Source organism: Oryctolagus cuniculus, chromosome 14, assembly GCF_964237555.1.
Source record: "Oryctolagus cuniculus chromosome 14, mOryCun1.1, whole genome shotgun sequence".
Lineage (NCBI taxonomy): Eukaryota > Metazoa > Chordata > Mammalia > Lagomorpha > Leporidae > Oryctolagus > Oryctolagus cuniculus.
Genome location: NC_091445.1, coordinates 67726485 through 67753503, shown reverse-complemented (window position 1 = coordinate 67753503; position 27019 = coordinate 67726485). Strand labels below are relative to the sequence as shown.

Genomic DNA, 27019 nt, shown 5'->3' with positions numbered 1-27019 from the left:
GGAGTATATTATGCTACATAAATAAGCCAGATACAAAAAGACAAATACTGCATTATCTCACTTATATGAGAAATATGAAAAAGTCAAATTCATAGAACTGAGGTTAGAATGGTGATTACCCAGGGAGGAAAAGGGGGAGACACAGATATCTATCAATTTTCTGGCTTGCTCCTCAAATGCCACAACAGCAGGGACTAGACCAAGTGAAAGCCAAGAGCCAAGAACTCAATTTGAGTGCACATGTGGTGTCGCTCCCCGTCTTCATGGAGGAACGACACAGGACCCTGCGCTGTTCTTTTGTCTGCTCAGCCCTCCCCAGGTTTGCTGCTGGTTCTTCCCGGGTTGGCTACCGTCCCTTCCACCTCCGTGGAAGGGCGGTTCCCCCTAGCCACTTTCCCCGCTTCCACGGGGGAGCGGCACACCGCCGGCCGGCTCTCTCGGGGGCTGCACAGGTGTTCCTTCAGATAGATGTTCCTCTTAGATGTTCCTGGTGCATGTTGTCTCTCTCCTCCTTTATAGTCCTCTTCCACCAATCCCAACTCTGCTACCCACATGCTGAGTACGCTGCTCTCCTCCAATCAGGAGCAGGTCCTACAGTTTATTGGTTGAACTGGAGGCAGCTGTGTAGAAGCTGTTTCCTCCTCTCCCAGCGCCATAGTGTGGGAGAGCAGATGCATAGAATAAGTCTTAATTCCAGTAACTTAGTCTAGTCCGAGTTGCTCCCAGTTGCTCCCCACAATGTGGGTGGCAGGGACCCAATCACTTGAGCCATCACCTACTGCTTCCCAGGATGTGCATTAGCAGGAAGCTGGGACTGGGATCAGAGTTAGGACTTGAACATAGGTAGTACAATAAGGTATGTGGACGTCTCAAGCAGTGTTTTAAATGTTCTCACCATAAATAAAAAAAATAAGTACATCAGCTGACGGTATGTTAATCAGGCTGATTTAACCATCCCAAAATGCATACATATCACATTTTACACAATGAATATATACAATTTTAGTCATTTATAAAAAGATAGGAATATAAGAAGTTAAACAATTTTCTGTCACAGAATTGAAACTGATAAAACTAAAACTTATACCTACATTTTTTTAAAGTTTTTTAGTTACTTGAAAGGCAGAGTTACAGAGAGAGGAGAGGAGAGGGGAGGGGAGGAGAAGGGAGGGTTGGGGAGGGGAGGGGAGGAGATCCTCCATCTACTTGTTCACTCCAAAAATGGTCAGAAGGATGGGGCTGAGTCAGTTCAAAACCAGGAGGCTGGAACTCTATCCAGGTCTCCCACATGTGTCGCAGGGACCCAAGAAATTGGGCCATTTCCTCTGGAGCTGGACTGGAAGCGGAACAGCCAGGACCCAAACCAGCGCCCATATGGGATGCTGGCATAGAAGGCCGTGGCTTAACGCACTGTGTTATAATGTCGGCCTCTATACCTATAGTTTTTCATTCCCAAGGCTGCATTTTGTTTCTCATACTATTTTACCATGCTACTGAAACAGAATTGGCCTTCTTCAATATGATGGATTTTTTTTTTAAAGAGAATTATTTATTTATTTGAAAGTCAGATTTACAGACAGAGGGAGGGAGAGACAGAGAGAGGGAGAGCTTCCATCTGCTGGTTCGCTCACCAGATGGCCTCAAGGCCAGGGCTGAGCCAAGCCAAGGCCAGGAGCCAGAAGCTTCATGCAGGTCTCCAGTGAGGGTGGTAGGGGGTCCAAGTACTTGGGCCATCTTCTGCTGCTTTTTCCCAGGCCTTTAGCAGGGAGCTAGAAGTGGAGCAGCATGGACACACACTTGAGCCCATATTGGGTACCAGCATTGCAGGCAGTGATATAAACTGCCATATCACCCCAATATGACTGATTTTTAAAACTGGCATCTCACCATGGCTCCTTCAGACTGAATATCTCCTGTCCCTTCACATGATTTCCCTAAGGGTCTTTACCACTAGCACTGTTTTTGCTTGTGCCCCTTTAATCACGATGTGCAGAACTCACCACACTTCTAGAAATTTGGCCAAGGCAGTCCAGAGGACTGGCATTTTCCTTGCTCTAGGCTCTCTACCTCTATTAACTCAGTCTGCACTAGCTTGCTTTGGCGGGACACCATAGCAGGTCAGCCGTATTACACTTGCATTGAAAACACCTTTAAGTCTCACTGAGTACATGTTGTGCCAGGACCGCTATTTCTTTCCTTTGTGAAGTTGATGTTCTTAAACCTAGATACAGGAGTTTATATTTATCCTTATCAAACTTTCTGTTGTTAGTTTTCATCCACTACAGTAGGCTGTCAGGATATGCTGATTCCTATGGCTGCCATTTAAGCACGTTGGCTATCCTTATCTTTGCACACCCTGCAGACCTGGTGAGCAGCACTTCCTTGTCATCATACTGTCCACAGACTAAAACCAACATGCCCAGGAGAAAGCCTATCCCAGTGGCCTGCAGACGGCCTGACGTGAGGAAATCCCTTCCCAGGCAGCACATCTGAATCTAAGAAATGACAATTAGTAATAATTTTGAAGATGAAAGGGATAGATTAGAATGGTTTCTTCAAAAATTTTTATTTGTAGTTGAGTTAGTGAGCTCAGAGAAATTAAGAGCTTTTCCTCATAACCACGGAGTTGATTGCTGACAGGACTGGGTTCACAGCACACAGCTATTGTGATTGGTTAATATTTTTCCATCACATCATGAAACAGATCACTAAGAGCAAAGAAGACATCCTAACTTTATTTTAAAACAAATTCTTGATATAATCTATTTTTCTGACAATGTTCTTTTTCTAAGCTATTAATAAGAGAATAAATTCCAGTGAACTGAAGATTCTAGTTCTCATAAGCTTGCCTCCACTGTCGTTAATTTGTGAGGATAAATCCTAACAGAAAGATGGTACGAGAACAATGTTATATCTGATACACGTCCTATATACAAATGAGGAATGCTAATCCTACAAGGATTGGAAGTTTTTGTAAGAAGGCATATATTTAGAAACAGGCTTTAAAAGTGCCTGAGGTAGTGCATATATGTGATAGAAACCTATAGAAATGTTAGAGAGGCGAGGGGGCTCCCTTTTGCTTTGAAGCCTCTGCATTTATGAAAAACTCATGAACAATACAGAAGAGAACACCCAGGGTTGATTTCCCACAAGAATCTTTCCACCTTCCTAGAATTGTGGGGGGAAAGCCCTTGTGGACAACAGGGCTGGACATTGCCAGAGGGTGTGGTCAGTGGCCCAGAAGATTTCTAAATCTTCTTCAAAGGTGTACAAGTGGTATTGCCTCTATAAATGCTGGCTACTGATTTAGCCTCTGGAAGAAATGCCAACTGTCCGAAGTGATTACCCGTTCCTCACTAAAAGTTATTTTAAAAAATAGAGTCAGCCCTTCAAAACCATAGATTCTGTATCTTTGGATTCAACCCACCACAGATGAAAAATATTTTTTAAATTACTTATGTATTGAAAAGTTGTAGTTTTTTTCTTGTAACTATTCCCTAAACAATATATTCTACCTATTTGTATAGAAACTACAATGCATCATAGTATATGTAAGATGATTTATAGGAAGGATGTGGGTAGGTTAATGCAAATACTACACCATTTTATATAACAGCCTTGAGAACCAATGGAATTTGGTATCCATAGGGGTCTACAGATAGCAAGGAATGGCTATATAATACCTATTTCATATAATATAAATAGAATATTTATTTTAACATTAATAGTAAATGATATTTACACATATATAAAATAATGAGATATAACATTAAAGTCTAAACACCATACTAAACATCAAGAATCTCTGTCTCTCTCTCTCTCACTGTCTAACTCTGCCTGTGGAAAAAAAAAAAAAGAATCTGAACCTTGGAGTATTTACAGCTTATGGTATCACCTCCTGTCATTTGGATGTAACTCTTTAGCTAGACTGATGAGGTAAGCCAAATGTAACTTCTAGGAATCAGTTTAAGTTCCTATAGCAGTGAATAATTAGTTAGCTATCATGAGAATCCTAGGATTTCCATTTCAGTAAAAGTTTGGTTTTAAAGCAACAAAATTTATTATCACTAGTATCTGTTACAACATAATTATTTCAGGGCAAAAGTTTAATCCAGAGTCCCCAGATATCAAAATCCAAGTTCTCCTGACTATCTCTTGGGAAATGACGATCCATGTTTACATGTTGGTCTAATAACTGGCCACAGTTCTGACTGGCCACCATCCCAACCAAGCTCCTTACATAAGAAGCCTAATCTGAGTTAGCTCCCTGGCTTCAGTTCTTCCCTGGCCCACTCAGCTTTAACTCTGGCACACACAGTACTCATCACAGCACACTACATGAGAAGCAGTATAGTGTGCACTCTGAGACTGCCTAGGTTGGACTTTTACTTTTTAACTTTTCTTGAAAAAAAGATTTACTGTTTATTTGAAAGGCAAAGTGGCACACACACACACCCACAGAGAACTTCTATACACTGGCTCACTCTCCAAACGGTCTCACCGGCCAGAACTTGGCCAGACCAAAGCCAGGTGCCAGGAACTCCATCTGGGTGGCAGGGATCCAAGTACTTGAGTCATCCATATGCTGCTTTCACAGCTGCATTAGCAGGGAGCTGAATTGGAAACAGAGCAAAGGGGACTTGATCAAGCACTCTAACGGGATGCTGGTACTTTAAGTGGTGACTTAAAAAACTGTGCCATGATGCCACTCCTAAACTTGCAATTTCAGTGTTCACTTTGGGGTGGCATTGTGTCCTTATCTAAAACAAGGCAATAACTGAATCTTCCTCTTAGTTTTGTTGTGTAGATGAACTTAGGAAGTGCATTTAAAGTACTTAGGACTGGACCCAGAATATTAATATGGAATTAGAACTCAAATGCAAATTTGCTATTATTAAAATTAGGCATTGTGTGCATGCCTGCACATGTATGTGCGCGTGCGCGCGCACACACACACACACACACAGGGAGGGGGGGTGGGAGGGAGAGCGAAAGAGAGAGAGAGAGAGTTGTTTTACCCCCCAAATGCCTGCAATGGCTGGGGCTAGGTGCAATCCAAGTCTCTTATTTAGGAGGATGGAATACAGTTACTTGAACCTTCATAGTTGCTTCCCAGGCTCTGCACTGGCAGGAAGCTAGAGTCAGGAGTGGAGCCTGGAATTGAACTCAGGCACCCTGATATGGGGCTCAATTGTCTTAACCACTAGGTTAAATGCCAGGTGCCCACACCTCTCAGAATCCTGTCTGCTATATCATGAATGGTCGCTGAGTTGAACTGACTTAACCAGTATCACTCTCAGCATCAGAGTCAATTCAAATTTAATTTTATTATAAGCACAACAACTAGAGCATCAAAGTTTCATCAAACCAGTTCTTTAAACATTCATTATTAAAATTTTAAATGTAAAGTAGTATTTTGTCTTATATAAGGTTATGTTATCAAGTCTTAGTTACACTGTTGCCATCTTCAGCATTATAAACTCCTTTAAGACAGATTTCTGTAGTCATTATTAACATTTGTTTCCAAAACTTGTGCTATTGCACTGTACCTTTTAGGCATATACTGTTATAAATGACATTTTATATGTCTATTTAGTTTGTATGTTTATTTAGGTTTCATGATTTGTAGCAAATCAACTTGAGGCCAATCATAGTTCTTAGTTATTGGCTACTTAAATCCTTTTCCTATTTAACCTAGCAGTTCTTTACTTCTCTTATCCCCTTGAAGATTTTAAACTAGCTATTTTCTTCTCATTTAACAAATAAGAAAATTGAGTAGGAGTGTGAACAGGTTTACTCTGCTCCAGAAATTGTGTTTCTAGTTGTCCACACGGGCCCTTAGTTGGTGATTAAGGGCTGACCCTAGGAGGATATAAATTCCTAGACACCATCAGCACTCCAACTGCAGGTAAAGCTGAGGGTAGCTCACACAGACATAGCTGCTGGGTGTTGAGCAAAAAAACATACGGAACATCACACTGGGAAGGAGCTACAGTTCAGCATTTCATATCCACAACAGCCATATACACAATAGTTTAACAGGTAAATATGGCCAGTGTATGCACAGAAGTTAATCTATCTCCTTATAGTCCTCTATAGGAGCCTCTATGGAAGGCATTCAGGCTTAGTGATAGCTACATGGGGAGGGAGAGACAATCAACTGTGCTTACTAAGTTCAGTGCAAACATCCAGAGCCTATGGTACTAGCCTGACACCACATGCCAAGCACTGTGCCGTACCAGTTTGCAAACCTAGCCAGGGCTATATGAGCATGGCACTTCAGGTACTTTGCTGCATTCTGCTCCTAGCAGGCCAATCTGGTATCCTAACACAAGACAGACCCCTTTTATTGAGTTTTTCTCCAATTTCCTTGTTCTTTGGTTCTCATTATAGCACATTCTTTCACCATTAGCTACTGTTTAGAAAAGGATGGTTCATTCTACTCCAAAGAAGCAGTAGATGAGTGGTATGATGGACAAGGAGGAATAGGTCTTATATGCTAGGCAGCCACAAAATTTTTCTCTCCTAAAAGGAAAGTTTGGGGAAAGCCAAAGTGCCCCAAAATATAGCATGGTAAACACCATTCACTAAGATGATTTACTAAGATGAATCTGTTCATATTGACACATAGCACATGGCTATCCAGAAGTCAAATATTCTAAATATTATTTCCCCTTCCATAAATTTGCAAGGCTTTGCTGAAAAAAAATTAAAGGATGTACAAAATATCTTTGTTTAATATTTAGAGATCAATAAATTAAGGATTTTAAAAACATAACCTTGACTTTTGACCTTGAGCATTTCACACTTCAGGATGGGCTCTTAGTGGAAGATTGGCAAGACCTGGTATTTAAGGGCTGGAGCTGAGAAATGAATCCAGCTTTCCAGAGGATCCCAATCAGGGTCTTTTGTAATCTAAGGTTCAATGTCCAAAGGGACAGAAACAACTTAGATTTGGGATCTGCAGGCCTCATTATATCTCTCCATGTCAATATTTGAGGTGATTTAATTGGGTAGGTGGGGCACAGATAAAGGTGGTGTCAGAGGGATAGGGCTGGGTAGTTCATTCAATGCAGGTCACTGGCCAGGGGCTGGTACATAGGGCATAGAGCTTAGTCCCTTAGAAAGGGGCTGGAAAGAATTAGGAAGGGCATCAGGCTCCCAGGACAGCATTTAGGACAGAATTCTGATTCTGATGGAATCTGGAGTACACAGCAAAACACATTACTCTATCCCAAGGGATAGTCCATAAATCCCAGCTACTGCAGTTGTACAGCTATTTACAAACCATTCCCAGCATACAGGGTTTCTAATTCAGTCCCTCCCACCCCACACTGATGCCCTACAGACCATCAGTGACAAATGGTGAGATAGCAGCAGGGAAGTCCCTGGTCAGGATTTAGATGCTGATTTGCTTATGTGTTCAACAAATGCAGATTCTCACCAGAATGCTAGAGGATGGGGATTAAAGGATGAGTAAAACATCTTTCATGAATTTTAGGGTCCCATGAATTTTGAATCCACAACACTTTATTCCACAGGATATGCAATGGTCATTTTGTCAGTCATCTGAATCCATATTTACATATATGTTATGTACATATTTACATATTTGTAATCCAAATTACATACATGTTACATATATATTATCTCAAGCTCTATCCAGAGACTTGTCAACTACTTGTAACACAGTCATTTCAACTTTGTTTAGAAGAGGGACACACAACAAATGCTACTCCTCCCTCCACTCTCCACCTCCTGTGTTTATAAAAACATTCTGAAAGATTTCCCTGTAGTTGGGACATGATCCACCCTGCTCTAATTCCTGCAATCATGCCATGAAAATGCAACATATTCATCACTGAGGTTAAGGCTTAAGGCCAGCAAGTTCTTACATAAACAGTGATTGCTGGTACTTGTGCCTGATGAAATACTATGGATTCATCTAGAACAGATTTGGGAAATAGAGACCAGAGAAGACTTTGATTTGCAGCTGAGGCTGAAAAAGTGTTCCAAGCTGGGCCTGTTTAGTGGTTGCCAGATAGCACCCAGGAATATTCTATATGATCAACTGTGTGTTTATGTGATACATTATCATAGCCTTTATGCTGCTAACTACAGATGAGGAGGAAGATTCATTTTGGGTTTTCAGATGATACAGCTGATGGCATTGTTCAAACACACATGCAACTACTGATGAAACATCTGAAATCAGACTGCCATGCCTAATGCTCACGAAAGACAAGGGTGGTTTTTGGGTTTGTGGCTGCTGGACTTTGCCTGATGATAAGTTGGGTACACAGTCGTGTGGATAAGCAGGCAGTTACAAGGAGCTGGGACTAAGCCTAAAAAGATGTCTTTGTTAATGGCTCTGAAATTTCTAAAATTCTTTATCATGTAGACTTTAAGTCTATGTTTAAACTGAATGAGCTTTGGGAAAATAACCTGTTAATGTCAATGCTCAGATGAGAAAGCCAACAATCCCAGATGCTTCTTAAGGTTTTCCTAGAGAAAGGTGCTGGGTGATTGAGGGGCCCTGGGCCCCTTGTTGTGGAGGATGATCTCAGGCAGCAGCTGGCTGAGCTAGTCTAAACTGGACTTCTGCAGTTGAACCTGGGTTAGCCTTTAGCCAAAGGCAGACAAGCAGGTGCTTTCATGAACACGTGCCCTTTGCCAGCACCACCCACCAAATACATTACATCAAACTTAGTGCTGTCTACCTCCTAACAGGAGCCCTGGTTTGGAATACTGAACTGGAGTGGTGGGAAGATATTTTGCACCTAAGGACTGGCTGTTGTCCTGAAAGAGTCGGAATCTCAGGTGAAAGACCAGAAATACCCTCTATCGTCGTCATGTGTGAATTGAATATAGGAAGTTCAGACTTCCTATGATCCAGTCCTTGTTTTTTTTTTTTTTTAAACTTATTTGACAGGTAGAGTTAGAGAGTGAGAGAGAGAGAGAGAGACAGAGAGAAAGGTCTTCTTTCCGATGGTTTACCCCCAAATGGCCGCTACGGCCGGCGCTGCACCAATCCGAAGCCAGGAGCCAGGTGCTTCCTCCTGGTCTCCCATGCGGGTGCAGGCACCCAATCACTTGGGCCATCCTCCACTGCCTTCCCAGGCCACAGCAGAGAGCTGGACTGGAAGAGGGGCGACCTGGACTAGAACCTGGTGCCCATATGGGATTCCGGTGCCACAGGCAGAGGATTAGCCAAGTGAGCCACGGCGCCAGCCTGTTCCAGTCTTTTGATTAGCTAATTAGTGAGACAAACATAATCGCTCACACCACTAGATTCTCTGTAGGAAGCTTATCTATGTTTGCCCATCCAGTTTCCCAGATTATGCCCTGAGTGTAGTTTTGCAGTCTTCAACTCATCCTGCATGTATTTCATTGCCTTCCATAGGTGACAACATACTGAAGCAATGATAAAATATCTGGGGGCTTTTCAAGGTCTCAGGATATAGTCATGAATGTCTAGAGTTCACGACCCTGCTTTAGATCCTACCTGCATAGTAGTGTAAGCTATAGTACAACCACCTTGCAAAGGTGGGCTGAAAGCCTTGGAACCTGGGCTGGACACAAATAGAGGGGTTCTGAGAAATGGCCCAAAAAATGGTGGCTGGGGTACCCTGCTGTTACACAGCCTAGTACACTCCTCCCCACAGAGCTACTCCATGCAAGTACTGCCACTTCACTGCTAATACGATAAGATAAGCAGTGTTTTAGGACTTCACAGTGTTAAAAGTGAGTCACTGCTGATGCTGATAAATGGCCATTGTGGCCATTTGGGGAATGAATAAGTGTATAGATGGTCTTTCTCTCTCCCTCTCATTTGTCTCTGCCTCTCTCTCTCTGAAACTCTGCCTTTCAAGCAAATAAACTAAATCTATAAAAAAATCCAGTTAAGAAGTGGGGAAAGCACATGAACAGGAATTTTTCATAGCATGAAATTCAAATGGACAGCAGATACATGAAAAAGTGCTCTGAATCACTAGCCATCAGGGAAATAAATGCAAGTAAAGACCATGATGAGGTGTCACCTCATGCCAATTAGAATGGCTCTCATGCAAAAATCAAAAAACAATAAATGCTGGTGTGGACATGGGGAAAAAAGTACCCTAATATGCTTTTGATGAGAATGTAAATTAGTACAACCATTATGGAAGACAGTATGGAGATTCCTCAGAAATCTGAAAATAGATCTACCATATGACCCTGCCATCCCATGCCTGAGAATTTACCCAAATGAAATGAAATAAGCATATGAAAGGGTTATCTGTACTCCCATGTTTATTGTAGCTCCAATCACAGTAGATAAGATGTGGAATCACCCAAGATGTCCACCAACTGATGACTGGATAAAGCAAATGTATAAATACACCACTATTCAGCCATATAAAAGAATGAAATCCCATCTTTTGAAACTAGAAACAATTATGCCTAGTGAAATAAGCCTGTCTCAAAAAGACAAATATCATATGTTTTCTCTCATCTGAGACAGTTAACATAGAATAAAAAAAATTATAGGAATGAAATGGACACCTTATGATAGGACTGTCATTTTTAGCTCTTGCTTATACCCCTGTGGAACATCAGTCTTCCTAACTTTTACTTGATTATTATGGTTAGTGGTGAATTAAGCCTTTGATTATAAAGGGGATTATAGAATGAATTACCTTTGAAAAAAAATTTCACTGTTATACCATTACTAGTTTTATTTCTTTTTTTTTTCCAGAAACCTTTCATTTAAGGAATACAAACTTCAGGCATTTCATAAACACAATGTTAGAATATAGTGATTTTTCCCACAGTACCCACCCTCCCACCCACACTCCCAGCCCTCTTCCTTCTCCCTCTCCTCTTCCCATTATTATTCTTCACTAAGATCTATGTCAATTAACTTTATACACATGATTAACTTTTTACTAAGTAAAGAGTTCAACAAATTGTATGAAAAAAAATGTTCTACAACAGTTGCGATAAAGGCTGTTCAAAGTCATTGCATCTCAAAGTGTTAATTTCACTTCTATAGATTTCCTTTTAGGGGCTCTATTAGTTATCACAGATCAAGGAGAACATATGGTATTTGTTCTTTTGGTACTGACTTATTTCACTAAGTATGATGTTTTCCAGCTTCACCCATTTTGTTGTAAATGACAGGACTTCATTTTTACTGCTGTGTACTATTACATGGTGGTGTACATATACCATAATTTCTTTATTCAGTCTTCAGTTGACTGACATTTGGTTTGATTGAATATCTTAGCCATTGCGAATTGATCTATAATAAACATGGGGGTAGAGATAACTCTTTCAGATGCTGATTTCATTTCCCTTGGATAAATTCCCAGGAGTGGGATGGAAGGTCATATGGTAGGTATATATTCAGATTTCTTAAGTAGCTACATATTGTCTTCTATAGGGGCTTTACCAGTTTACATACCCGCCAACAGTGGATTAGGGTATGTTTTTCCTCACATCCTTGCCAGCATAGGTTGTTTGTTGATTTTTGTATGAAAGCCATTATAACAGGAGTGAGGTAAAATCTTATTGTGGTTTCGATTTGCATTTCCCTGACGGAGAATTATATGCAATTATTTTGAACAGCTTTAGAAGAATTGGAGTTAGGCTTTCTTTAAAGGATGGTAGAATTCAGCAGAAAAACCATCTGGTGCTAGGCTTTTCTTTGCTGGAAGGGTCTGCATTGCTGATTTAATTTCCATTTTGGTTATGGGTCCATTTAGGTTTTCTATGTCTTCATAGATCAATTTAGGTACAGAATAAGTGTCCAGGAATCATGCCATTTCTTCTAGGTTTCCTGGTTTGTTGACATACAGCTCTTTGTAGTAATTTCTGATGATTATTTTTATTTCTGTGATGTTTGTTGTTAAATTTCCTTTTTTTCATCTCTGATTTTATTGAGTTGAGTCTTCTCCCTCTTTTTTCTGGTTAGTGGGCCAATGATGTGACAATTTTATTTTTTCCAAAACTAGCTTCGTTTCACTGATCTTTTGTATTTGTTTGTTTCAATTTTGTTTATTTATTCTCTAGGTTCTTTGATCTGTTTCACTGAGTTTGTTCTTGAGGCTTTCCAATGTATTTTTTATTTGTTCTATTGAATTCTTCATTTCCAATATTTCATTTTGATTCCTCTTTAAAATCTCAATTTGTGGGAAAAATTTTAATCCATGATATGTATGGATTTCTTTAGTTCATGAATTTGCTTCTGATTACTTCTAAGTAATCCTATGATCAATTTTTGGAATTCCATTTCCACCATTTCTTCAATCTCTTTGTCTTCATATTCTAGTATTGAAGTGTTGTATTCTTTTGGGAACATCATGTTTTCTTCCGTATTCTTGCTTCTTAAATTGCTACATTTATTATTAGGCATTTGTTGTATATTTGTTGGTTTTTGTTTTTCCTCCTGTATTGGCTTTTTTCATTGGACTATCCCTCTGTGGCTTATTGGAGTGTCTGCTCTATCAGTGAATACCCAGAGGTATGTGCTGGGTATGGCCCTCGAGCTCTGTTTAACACTCCAGAGTGAAGGGAATGTCCAAGATGAAAGGACACGTCAGGCATTGTAAATCTCCCTTTTTGTTTGTTTTTTAATCAGAGGAGAGGTTTTTCTGCTCTGATGCCTGTTCTCATGCTCACCTTTTCTTTTTTCTTTTTTTTTTTTTCTTTTTTTTTTTTTTGGACAGGCAGAGTGGACAGTGAGAGAGAGACAGAGAGAAAGGTCTTCCTTTTTGCCGTTGGTTCACCCTCCAATGGCTGCTGCAGCCAGTGTGCTGCGGCCGGCGTACCACACTGATCAGAAGCCAGGAGCCAGGTGCTTCTCTTGGTCTCCCATGCAGGTGCAGGGCCCAAGGACTTGGGCCATCTTTCACTGCACTTCCGGGCCATAGCCAAGAGCTGGACTGGAAGAGGGCAACCGGGACAGAATCCGGTGCCCCAAAAGAAATTATGGGGGGGGCGGAGCCAAGATGGCGGAATAGTGAGGGCGCGCACCGATAGTCAGGGAAAATTTAGTTTAATAAAAGGGGAGTTACGGTAGCCTCAGAAAAAAGAACCAGGAAAATATTGCAGACGAAACTCTTCTGGATCCAGTGGGCGTGAATCGGAGGACCTACTGGGAGAACAAGGTCGCCCACCGCGCGAGCCGCGGACCGAGACGCGGAAGCCGAGCCGCGGGACTGAGCTGCGCAAGCTGCAGGGTCTGCGCGCAAGTGCTCGAAGGGGAGTGCAACAGCGGGGAGACTTGGGACGTCCAGGGCTCCGAGTCCACACATCGGCGCTGGAAGGGGAGCAGACCTGCGTGGAGAGCGTGGGAGCCCACAGTTCGGGACACCAGCGGCAGACTCAACACATCAGCGCTGGAACGCGAGGTGAGCCGAACCTCAATAACCCGAGACACCGGCAGGCAAGCGGAGAGAGGAGACTAGAGGGAACGACCCCCGGGGGGGGGACTTCACCAAGCTAACTGGAAGAGAGAGGGGAAAAAAAAAGGTGACTGGTACAGACATGGGTTTCTCTCTCTCCGCTCACCTCTCAAGGGCGAGCAAGACAAAGAGCAGGCGCCATCTTGGACATACGTCATAAGCAGAGCGACCTCAGGTCTGCACCGGCCCTGAGCCTAGCAGAAAAACCTGACTCTGGGCGGGGCGAATTAACAGGAGATTAGGACCTAGTAAATTTGTGGTGCTACTGAACTGAGACTGTGAAAAAAGAGACGGTGGGGGAGAGAACTCACGGAATTCATGTGAGCACTCTCCAGAGACGCTACAATTCCATAACTTTGGCAACCCAGTGGGAGACTGAAGGAGAATTTGAGCCCACTCTGAGGGCCAAACAGATTCCCTGTGTGGTCCTTGGGAAAGAGCTTCAGATCTCTGGCTCCTGTGGGTATATCATTTGCCTGCTAACTACCTCCAACTTCGTTCAGCTGTGCAGAATAACTTCCCTTTTGAATCAAAAAAAAAAAGAGAGAGAGAGAGAGGTTTACCACGCCTAACCTGGGAGTGTCACCTTTGGCACACCAAACAGAGCTCTCAGGCCACACCCATCTCAAGCCCTAAGGCTCCATCAAAAACAGATAGTCCACTTAATCTAGAGTCATAGTATAACAAGAAAAAGCACCACAGTGAAGAAACCAAATATCTCCAATATGACAAATAACAAACGCAAAAACCAAGGTAATAAAAACAAGGAAGTCACCATGAAGCCCTCAAATGAAAAAGACACCCCAATTCAAGATTATGAGGATGATGACATAGAAGAAATGCAAGAAGCAGATCTCAAAAAATTGATAAGAACATTAAGAAGTTCTCAAAAACAAATTCTTGAACTACAGAAATCCTTAATGGACAAGATAGAAAATCTCTCTCATGAAAATGAAATATTAAGGAGGAATCAAAATGAAACGAAACAACTAGTACAACAGGAAACTGGGATAGTGACTGAAGTGAAGAATTCAATAGATCAAATGAAAAACACAATAGAGAGCCTTACAAACAGAATGGGCGAAGCAGAAGAGAGAATATCGGACTTAGAAGACAGAGAACAGGAAAGGATACAGTCAGACCAAAGAAAAGAAGAGGAAATTAGGAATCTGAAACATATTGTCGGGAATCTTCAGGATACTATTAAAAAACCCAACATTCGGGTTCTAGGAGTTCCTGAAGGCATGGAGAGGGAGAAAGGATTAGAAGGCCTTTTTAGTGAGATATTAGCAGAAAATTTCCCAGGTTTGGAGAAGGACAGAGAAATCCTAGTATAGGAAGCTCACAGAACCCCTAATAAACACGACCAAAAGAGATCCTCACCACGACACGTTGTAATTAAACTCTCCACAGTGAAACATAAAGAAAAGATCCTAAAATGTGCAAGAGAGAAACGTCAGATTACTCTCAGAGGATCTCCAATCAGACTCACAGCTGACTTCTCATCAGAAACTCTACAAGCTAGGAGGGAATGGCAAGATATAGCCCAGGTACTAAGAGAGAACAACTGCCAGCCCAGAATATTATATCCTGCAAAGCTATCATTTGTGAATGAAGGTGAAATAAAGACTTTTCATAACAAACAGAAATTGAAAGAATTTGTTGCCACTCGTCCAGCCCTGCAAAAGATGCTTAAAGATGTGTTACACACAGAAATACAGAAACACGGTCATCAATATGAAAGAAGGTAAAGGAAGGAAACCAAGGAAGGAAAGCTCACAGCAAAAGATCACAGGGAATTCAAAGCATATATTAGAACTTATCTTTGGCAAATGGCAGGGCAAAGTTACCACTTATCATTAGTCATATTGAACGTGAATGGCCTGAACTGTCCAGTTAAAAGACACCGATTGGCTGATTGGGTTAAGGAACAAAACCCATCTATTTGTTGCTTACAAGAAACACATCTTTCCAACAAAGATCCATACAGACTGAAAGTGAAAGGCTGGAAAAAGATATACCATGCCAACAGAAATGAAAAAAGAGCAGGCGTAGCCATCTTAATATCAGACACCATAAACTTTACCACAAAAACCATTAAGAGAGACAAAGAGGGACACTACATAATGATTAAGGGATCAATTCAACAGGAAGATATAACAATTATCAATGTATATGCACCTAACTACAGGGCACCGGTTTATCTAAAAGATTTATTAACGGACTTAAAGGGAGACTTAGACCCCAATACAATAGTACTGGGGGACTTCAATACTCCACTCTCAGAAATAGACAGATCAATAGGACAGAAGATCAACAAGGATACAGTAGATTTAAACGACACTATAGCCCAAATGGATCTAACAGATATATACAGAACTTTCAATCCTACAGCTAAAGATTTTACATTCTTCTCAGCAGTACATGGAAGCTTCTCTAGGATTGACCACATACTAGGCCATAAAGCAAGTCTCAGCAAATTCAAAAGAATTAGAATCATACCATGCAGCTTCTCAGACCACAGTGGAATGAAGTTGGAAATTAGCAACTCAGGAATCCCTAGAGCATATGCAAACACATGGAGATTGAACAACATGCTCCTGAATGAACAATGGGTCAAAGAAGAAATCAAAAGAGAAATCAAAAACTTTCTGGAAGTAAATGAGGATAACAGCACAACATACCAAAACTTATGGGACGCAGCAAAAGCAGTGTTAAGAGGAAAATTTATATCAATAGGTGCCTACATCAAGAAATTGGAAAGGCACCAAATAGATGAGCTTTCTATTCACCTCAAGGATCTAGAAAACCTACAGCAAATCAGACCCAAATCTAGTAGGAGAAGAGAAATAATTAAAATCAGAGAAGAAATCAACAGGATTGAATCAAGAAAAACATTCCAAAAAATCAGCCAAACGAGGAGCTGGTTTTTTGAAAAAATAAACAAAATTGACACCCCATTGGCCCAACTAACTAAAAAAAGAAGAGAAAAGACCCAAATCAATAAAATCATAGATGAAAAAGGAAATGTAACAACAGACACCACAGAAATAAAAAGAATCATCAGAAATTACTACAAGGACTTGTATGCCAGCAAACAGGGAAACCTATCAGAAATGGATAGATTCCTGGACACATGCAACCTACCTAAATTGAACCAGGAAGACATAGAAAACCTAAACAGACCCATAACTGAGACAGAAATTGAAACAGTAATAAAGGCCCTCCCAACAAAGAAAAGCCCAGGACCAGATGGATTCACTGCTGAATTCTACCAGACATTTAAAGAAGAACTAACTCCAATTCTTCTCAAACTATTCAGAACAATCGAAGAAGAGGGAATCCTCCCAAATTCTTTCTATGAAGCCAGCATCACCTTAATTCCTAAGCCGGAAAAAGATGCAGCACTCAAAGAGAATTACAGACCAATATCCCTGATGAACATAGATGCAAAAATCCTCAATAAAATTCTCGCCAATAGAATGCAACAACACATCAGAAAGATCATCCACCCAGACCAAGTGGGATTTATCCCTGGTATGCAGGGATGGTTTAATGTGCGCAAGACAATCAATGTGATACACCACATTAACAGACTGCAGAAGAAAAACCATATGATTCTCTCAATAGATGCCGAGAAAGCATTTGATAAAATACAACACCCGTTCATGATGAAAACTCTAAGCAAACTGGGTTTGGAAGGAACATTCCTCAATACAATCAAAGCAATCTATGAAAAACCCACAGCCAACATCCTATTGAATGGGGAAAAGTTGGAAGCATTTCCACTGAGATCTGGGACCAGACAGGGATGTCCACTCTCACCACTGCTATTCAATATAGTTCTGGAGGTTCTAGCCAGAGCTATTAGGCAAGAAAAAGAAATTAAAGGGATACAAATTGGGAAGGAAGAACTCAAACTATCCCTCTTTGCAGATGACATGATTCTTTATTTAGGGGACCCAAAGAACTCTACTAAGAGACTATTGGAACTCATAGAAGAGTTTGGCAAAGTAGCAGGGTATAAAATCAATGCACAAAAATCAACAGCCTTTGTATACACAGACAATGCCATGGCTGAGGAAGAACTTCTAAGATCAATCCCATTCACAATAGCTACAAAAACAATCAAATACCTTGGAATAAACTTAACCAAGGACGTTCAAGATCTCTACGATGAAAATTACAAAACCTTAAAGAAAGCAATAGAAGAGGATACCAAGAAATGGAAAAATCTTCCATGCTCATGGATTGGAAGAATCAATATCATCAAAATGTCCATTCTCCCAAAAGCAATTTATAAATTCAATGCAATACCAATCAAGATACCGAAGACCTTATTCTCAGATCTGGAAAAATTGGTGCTGAAATTTATATGGAGGCACAAGAGACCTCGAATAGCTAAAGCAATCTTGTACAACAAAAACAAAGCCGGAGGCATCACAATACCAGATTTCAGGACATACTACAGGGCAGTTGTAATCAAAACAGCATGGTACTGGTACAGAAACAGATGGATAGACCAATGGAACAGAATTGAAATACCAGAAATCAACCCAAACATCTACAGCCAACTTATATTTGATCAAGGATCTAAAACTAATTCCTGGAGCAAGGACAGTCTATTCAATAAATGGTGCTGGGAAAATTGGATTTCCATGTGCAGAATCATGAAGCAAGACCCCTACCTTACACCTTACACAAAAATCCACTCAACATGGATTAAAGACCTAAATCTACGACCTGACATCATCAAGTTACTAGAGAACATTGGAGAAACCCTTCAAGATATTGGCACAGGCAAAGAGTTTCTGGAAAAGACCCGGGAGGCTCAGGCAGTCAAAGCCAAAATTAACTATTGGGATTGCATCAAATTGAGAAGTTTCTGTACTGCAAAAGAAACAGTCAGGAGAGTGAAGAGACAACCGTCAGAATGGGAAAAAATATTTGCAAACTATGCAACAGATAAAGGGTTAATAACCAGAATCTACAAAGAGATCAAGAAACTCCACAAAAACAAAACCAACAACCCAATTAAGAGATGGGCCAAGGACCTCAATAGACATTTTTCAAAAGAGGAAATCCAAATGGCCAACAGGCACATGAAAAAATGTTCAAGGTCATTAGCAATCAGGGAAATGCAAATCAAAACCACAATGAGGTTCCACCTCACCCCGGTTAGAATGGATCACATTCAGAAATCTACCAACAACAGATGCTGGCGAGGATGTGGGGAAAAAGGGACACTAACCCACTGTTGGTGGGAATGCAAACTGGTCAAGCCACTATGGAAGTCAGTCTAGAGATCCCTCAGAAACCTGAAGATAACCCTACCGTTCGACCCAGCCATCCCACTCCTTGGAATTTACCCAAAGGAATTTAAATTGGCAAACAAAAAAGTGGTCTGCACCCTAATGTTTATTGCAGCTCAATTCACAATAGCTAAGACCTGGAACCAACCTAAATGCCCATCAACGGTAGACTGGATAAAGAAATTATGGGATATGTACTCTTTAGAATACTATACCGCAGTAAGAAACAACGAAATCCAGTCATTTGCAACAAAATGGAGGAATCTGGAACACATCATGCTGAGTGAAATAAGCCAGTCCCAAAGGGACAAATACCATATGTTCTCCCTGATCGGTGACAACTGACTGAACACCAAAAAGGAAACCTGTTGAAGGGGAATGGACACTATGGGAAACGGTGACTTGATCAGCATAGCCCTGACTGTTAATGAACAACTTAATACATTATCCCTCTTAGTAGTGTTTTTGTCTGTTCTACTTAACATGACTGGTTTAATTCTGTAATTAATACACAGTTATTCTTAAGTGTTGAAATTTAACTGAAATGTGATCCCTGTTAAACATAAGAGTAGGAATAAGAGAGGGAAGAGATGTACAATTTGTGACATGCTCAAGCTGACTTGCCCCAAATGGTAGAGTTAGAAACATACCAGGGGACTCCAATTTAATCCCATCAAGGTGGCATGTACCAATGCCATCTCACTAGTCCCAGTGATCAATTTCAGTTCACAATTGATCATAATGAAAGGACTAAGAGTCAAAGGGAGCACATAAGCAAGTCTAGTACCTGCTAACACTAACCGATAGAATAAATAAAGGGGAGAGTGATCCAACATGGGAAGTGAGATACTCAGCAGACTCATAGAATGGCAGATGTCCTAAATAGCACTCTGGCCTCAGAAGCAGCCCTAAAGGCATTCGGATCTGGCTGAAAAGCCCATGAGAGTATTTTAGGCATGGAAAGCCAAGACACTCTGGCAAAAGATCTCTGTGAGTGAGATCTCAGTGGAAAAAACAGGTCTTCAAAGAAGGAGGTACCTTTCTCTGAAGGGAGGAGAGAACCTCCACTTTGACTATGACCTTGTCTAAACAAGATAAGAGTCGGAGAACTCAAGGGGCTTCCATAGCCTTGGAAACTCATGACTGGAGCATAGGGGGATTGCTGATGCCATAGACAGGAGTGTTAATTGGTAGGATCTCTGTCCTTAATGTGCTGTGCATTGAGATTTAATGCTATAACGAGTACTCAAACAATATATTTCACTTTGTGTTTCTATGGGGGTGCAAACTGTTGAAATCTTTACTTAATGTATACTAAACTGATCCTCTGTAAAAAAAAAAAAAAAAAAAAAAAAAAAAAAAGAAACTATCAACTCCCAACTTGACTCTCACTGGGATTAAACATGACAATAGGTCTGATCTGATTTCATCATCATTTAAAAAAAATCATCTATTATTTTTCACTTTATGTTTCTGTGTGGGAGCAAACTGTTGAAATCCTTACTTAAGGTATACTAAGCTGATCTTCTGTATATTAAGATAATCGAAAATGAATCTTGATGTGAATGGAAGGGGAGAGGGAGTGGGAAAGGGGAGGGTTGTGGGTGGGAGGGACGGTATGGGGGGGAAGCCATAGTAATCCATTATTCGTACTTTGGAAACTTATATTCATTAAATAAAAGTTAAAAAAAAAAAAAAAAGAATCCAGTGCCCCGACCAGGACTAGAACCAGGTGTGCCGGCGCCGCAGGCAGAGGATTAGCCTATTGAGCTGCGGCGCCGGCCCATGCTCACCTTTTCTACTCAGCTAGCCCCAGTAGGTGGCATTTTTATCCACGCTGCCACAAGAACCACACAAAGGATCTGTGCTATCCTTGGTGTGAATATGGATCCTGCAGCAATGACCCTCATCAGTGAATCAGGTTGCAGAAGACCAGGTTAATGTAGATGTGGAGCTGCCCACAGTGACTGCCCAAAGTCCCAGCTACACCCTGTGCCCTCCCACACAGCCACAATGTTTTCACAGTTCCAGCACACAAGGCTCCCATAGGCATGAGCACTCATCCCTCTGTCATTTCTCCCATTCAGACTCAGGCATCTCCTCTCGGCTCATTGTTGGGTGTGCAGACAGGAGCTGGCACAGCTGTTACATATGTCCAAAATGGCACCTGCCCTCCCTCAGCTAGCTACAGGATGCTGATATCACATGGTCAGTGTGAGAGAAATCTGCCACCCCTTTTTTCCCCCTCTAGGTTGGCAGGTATACTGTCCCCCACAGGGATCCAAGCCGGACTCCCACCAGGCTCTTCTTGCAGCTTTATTACCACTGGCTTGAGCTGCTGCAGTCTGGTCTCACTTCACTCTCCTATGCTGGTGCTGAGGCTCTCGGCTGCTGGGTCCAAACCTGTGCATGTCCACTCCCTGCAAGTAGGTCCACAGTGCCACCCCAATTTGTATTGAATTTTCTCTTCCATTTTCTCCCTATACCTCCCCTGAAACTGTACTCTCTCCACTTTTTTTTTTTAAACTATCCTTCCCTAGACTAGAGCAGTAAGCTCCCTCCCTATTCTGCATCTTAATCTATCTAGTTATCTTTCTCTTTCTTTTCTTTTCTTTTCTTTTCTTTTCTTTTCTTTTCTTTTCTTTTCTTTTCTTTTCTTTTCTTTTCTTTTCTTTTCTTTTCTTTTCTTTTCTTTTCTTTTCTTTTCTTTTCTTTCTTCCTTCCTCCCTTCCTCCCTTCCTCTCTCTCTCTCTCTCTCTCTCTCTCTCTCTCTCTCTCTCTCTTTCTTTGATAGGCAGAGTTAGACAGTGAGAGAGACAGACAGAGAGAAAGGTCTTCCTTTTCCGTTGGTTCACCCCCAAATGGCCGCTATGGCCGGCGCACTGTGGCCAGCGTGCTGCGCTGATCTGAAGCCAGGAGCCAGGAGCCAGGTGCTTCCTCCTGCTCTCCCATGTGGGTGCAGGGCCCAAGCACTTGGGCCATCCTCCACTGCCGTCCCGGGCCACAGCAGAGAGCTGGACTGGAAGATTAGTAAGCGGGACAGAACCAGTGCCCCAACCGGGACTAGAACCCGGAGTGCAAGCATCGCAGGTAGAGGATTAGCCTAGTGAGCCGTGGCGCCGGCCTATCTAGCTTTATTTCTAAAGGTAAAATCTAACAGTATTATTCCCCAGCTTTTTAAAGTCTCTTAATTATACCTAGGGGGCTCACAATCAAATATGTTTATGTTTTTGTCTTCTCTTTTATAAACTGTGAGCTTCTTCAAAGCAGGAACACACATTGAAAATTCCTCCTTAGGGCTGGCATTGTGGTGTGGTGAGTTAGATACTTGGCTGCTCGCTTCCAATCTGGCTCCCTGCTAGTGCATCTGGGAAAGCAGCAGAGGATAGCCCAAGGGCTTAGGCTCCTGGCTTCAACATAGCACAGCCCCAACTATTGTGGCCATTTAAGGAGTAAACCAGCTGATAGAAGATCTCTCTTTCTCGCTCTTTCTCTCTCTCTCTCTCAGTCTCTCCATCTCTATGTAACTTTGCTTTTCAAATAAATAATTTTTTTAAAAAATAAAAATAGATTGCAGAAGAATTGAATCCTCCACCAAAAAATAAAAAAAAAAAAACTCCTTCTTGAACCACCAAAGTAGAAAAAACTGCTTAAAGACTGTTTTGCATCATTATGTGTGAATATCTTTCTTTTTCACCATCTTTTTTTTCACTACCTACATTAACTTGGCCTTCTGCAACCTGCTGAACCTCAAAGTCTAAGCCAGTGGATGATACAAAGGAGACAACCTGACCTGGGATTGCTGTTGTACATGGACCCAGGCCAAGAAACTAGACTGTATGATTTCTTCCTGCCCCTGGACAATGGTCAGGACCACACCAATCTAAAACTCTGAAGCTTTCTCCTTTGCTTCTAGTGAGTGAAATGAATGGAAAGCCTTGAATTGTTCATTTCTGAAAATGTTTATTAGGCGCACCTTTTACTGTTTATAAAGCAACCATGACTCTAATACTTGTTTGAAATATATCAAATAGATGTCAGCAAATTCTCAGGCTCTATGATTCTCCAACCTTAGTGAGGTAGGGTTCCTTAAAAAGAATATCTCTTCCATTATTTTGTATTTGTTAGCAGTGAGAACAGAGGTATCTTTTCTTCCAAATAAGTGTTCTGTCAATTTGCATTGGCTTATGAAAAATGCCTTAAGATATGGGAGGACATTATTTAGGGGATGCTGGTTCCTTTACAGAGGTTGGGAAGCTTTGGCCTGTGTGTTCTATAACAACCGTGAAATTATTTGGTCTTTGCCCTGCCAAGGCAACTGCAAGTATGACATGAAATTCAATAAATCTATAGCAGGCTAATATTTAAATTGCTAATTTTGTATGACCCACAAATGATGCTACAAACATGGCCCTTGGCAGACACAAGCTTCCTTATCCCTTCTTTAGGATATGGTATCTCACTCAATGTAAATGCCTTACCTTGATTGGTATATAATGATACAACATATTTTGCAGAGTTAATCTTCAGAATAAAAGATGCCAATTATGAACTTGAAAGCAATGGCTAACTGGAATTCATATATATATGTGCATATGTATATATACATATCTATATACATACACATATTAGACAAGGTGATATAGGATTGCTATTACACATGGTCTATACAGATACAAATAGTGTGTGTACATATGTATACATACATAGAAATATATATTACATAAATACTATACATAACATCATATATGCTATATATAAATATCACACACAAAAACAAATCATGTTCCATTATTCAGTCAGCACTTTTTCCTGGCTTTCCTAAAACTTTGAGAAACTCACTTGCTGGATATGGGCTAAGCTTCATCTCTTTTTTTCTTCCTCTCCAAATACTCCCCATTCTGCAAAGCCCAGGAAGTCAGAATTTCTCCAAAAAGCCTTTGCCATTCACTCACCTTCAATCATCTGACTCAAATCTACTGACCCAAAAATACTCCAAAAGGGGGATAATTAGGAGTACAGTGCCCATGTTCCAGGTACTCTGGCCAAATTAATACTATGCCTTCCACAAAGTAAGGGTTTCATAAATATTTGTTGACTAATAAACACACAAAGTATGAGGGAATGTCAAAAAATTCATGGAAAATGGAATTAAAAGACAAGTTTATTTTGGTACAAAAGTTTTTTAAATCCACACATTTTTTCATATATGCATTTTTCAGGAACTTTTTGAAGAGCCCACATAGAGTCACGCATGGCCTGGCACTGTGCCCTATACAATATGCATGAATGAACACCTTAGATCTCTAACTATGAATTTCAGTTTATGATATTCATCACATCAGCTCTTTCTCTAATAGCCTCCTATTCTTCTCAGCCTTTACAAATCTTAATCCAATATCCCAGTCCTCACTGAATTAATGCCAACCTCCTTCATAAACTCTTTCTCATCCACCAGAGCTAATTTTTTTTTTTTTGACAGGCAGAGTGGATAGTGAGAGAGAGAGAGAGAGAGAGAAAGAGAAAGAAAGGTCTTCCTTTTCTGTTGGTTCACCCCCCAATGGCCGCTGCGGCGAGCGCGCTGCGGCCAGCGCGCTGTGGCCAGCGCGATGCAGCCAGCGTACCGCGCTGATCCGAAGCCAGGAGCCAGGTGCTTCTCTTGGTCTCCCATGTGGGTGCAGGGCCCAAGGACTTGGGCCATCCTCCACTGCACTCCCTGGCCACAGCAGAGAGCTGGACTGAAGAGGAGCAACCAGCACAGAATTCCGCGCCCCGGCCGGGACTAGAACTCCATGTGCCGGCGCCGCAGGCAGAGGATTAGCCTATTGAGCCGCGGCGCCGGCCCACCAGCGCTAAACTGATTCTCCTCTCATCACTACTCCTATACAACAAAATTCAGCTCATTTTTGCCATTAACATACACTATCTGATATTGTAGTTCTTATAAATCTTGTCATATAACTCACAATACATTCCTTGAAGGAAGAATAATTATATTCCTTATAGTCCTAAGTTCAAGCTTTAAAAATAGGAAGCTCAGCACTTTGAGAACTGATTACTGCATACAGCCATTCTCTCTACTGTTGAGGAACAGTGTTTTATTTTTTTCTTCTTACTATTTGTTGAATTCTTTACTTAGTGTAGGGTTAATCTTATGATCATAAAATAAGCTGAAAGTATGTCATCATGAAAATTAAAAGAAAGAATAAGAAAGGAAGGAGGAGGGGAGTGGGAGTGTGTGGGGGAGGGAGGATAGGGTAGCAAGCATCACTACGCCCCTAAATCTGAATATATGAAATACATGAAATCTGATCACCTTATATAGATAAATTTAAAAAGTAACTTTGTCTCTCTCTCTCTCTCTCTCTTTCTCTCTCTCTCTCTTTTTCCCACAGGCAGAGTGGACAGTGAGAGAGAGAGAGAGAGAGAGAGAGAGAGAGAGAAAGGTCTTCCTTTGCCATTGGTTCACCCTCCAATAGCCACCGTGGCCGGCGCGCTACGGCCGGCGCACCACGCTGATCCGATAGCAGGAGCCAGGTACTTAACCTGGTCTCCCATGGGGTGCAGGGCCCAAGAACTTGGGCATCCTCCACTGCACTCCCTGGCCACAGCAGAGAGCTGGCCTGGAAGAGGGGCAACCGGGACAGAATCCGGTGCCCCGACTGGGACTAGAACTCGGTATGCCGGCGCCTCAAGGTGGAGGATTAGCCTAGTGAGCCGCGGCACTGGTCAAAAGTAACTTTGAAAACAAACAAACAAACAAACAAACAAAAAAACCAGGAAGCTCTACAAAAATAGATTTATCTATTTATTTGAAAGGCCGAGTTTCAGAGAGAGAGGGAGAGACAGAGAAAGATATTCTACCTGCTGGTTCACTCCCCAAGTGGGTGCAACAGTTGGGGCTGGGTTGGGCTGCAGCCATGATCCTGGAACTCCACCCAGGTTTCCCACATGGGTGGCACTGGCCCAAGCACTGAGACCCTCTTATGCTTCTTTGCTAGGCACATTAGCAGGGAGCTAGATCAGAAGTGGAGCAGCTTGGATTTAAACCAGTGCTCATATGGGATTCTGGCATTGCAAACAGCAGCTCAACGCTCTGTGCCACAATGCTGGCACCAATAAGAAGTTCTTAAGAAATATGTACGTTGAATTCATTGAGTTAACTATTCTAGTCTGCCTTGATTTTTTTATTAAGAGCATCTTGACTATTTTTCTTCACCAATCTAGATGTTCGAACCCTCATTCATTTCTGGAAGTTTCTCACATCCTAGGTAGACTGCAGGACAGAAGCTTGCCTACTTCCACATTAGATTTCTGAGGTCAGAGGGAATGAACAGTTGTGAACTGACTGACGTAGTAAAAATAAATGACCTAATTTGTAGCAGGCACTCTAGCAGAACGTTTACATCCATCAGATCTTTATGCACATTTCTCATTGGCAATGTTGCTCCAGAAACAGCCATTATGATACAACCATTTATAGGTCATGCTAATACAGCCTTCTGAAAATGAAGCATTGTCAGTCATGTTTTTAAAGATCTACTTACTTATTTGAATGGCAGAGCTACAGAGAGCAGAGGCAGAGAGAGAGAGAGAGAGAGAGAGAGAGAATGAGAGAGAGGTCTTTCATCCCCAAATGGCTGCAATGGCTAGAGCTGGGCTGATCCGAAGCCAGGAGCCAGGAGCTTCTTATGGGTCTCCCATGTGGGTGCAGGGACCCAGGGACCTGGACCTTCTTTTACTGCTTCCCAAGTGCATTAGCAGGGAGCTGGATCAGAAGTGGGGCAGCCGGGACACAAATCGGCGCCCATATTGGGTGTTGGCACTGCATGTAGTGGCTTTACCTGATTTACTACAGTGCTGGAGACCCTGTCAGTCATTCTTGATTTTGGAATAAGGAATTCTCCCTGAGACTATGCAATTTGCTTTCAGGAACACACACAGAACCTCATATTAAAGATGAGAGACAGGGAGAACATCTATTACAATACTCTCGCTAATACCTTGAGAGGATTGTTTAGTGTTTATGTCTCATTAAATTCCCCACAGGGCAATTAAATTTAATAAAATAATACTCTCAGGGCTAGTATATAGCTAATTGTTTATCTTTACCCTCAAGAAAAATCCCGGCTGAAGGCTTCCAGATCTTTCCCTAAGTCTACATATCTGTCACCTTTTTCCACTCCTGGGTAACTCTGAGAGCACTTACTTAGCAAGGCTACATCTTCTGCTGGCCAATCTGAATTAAAATAAATGCCTGTG

The 27019-nt window shown here is 41.5% G+C and overlaps 1 protein-coding gene across 12 annotated transcripts in view; it reads right to left on the bottom strand.

Moving 5' to 3' along the window:
- The window catches only part of GHR (growth hormone receptor), a 311129-nt gene that overhangs the window by 158397 nt on the left and 125713 nt on the right, over positions 1–27019 (bottom strand). The window contains exon 1 of one of the 12 annotated variants that reach the window (XM_051853403.2): positions 1632–1749. Coding sequence (XP_051709363.1) covers positions 1632–1734 — 103 coding nt within the window. The 5' untranslated portion in view covers positions 1735–1749. 12 annotated transcript variants of the gene reach the window in all.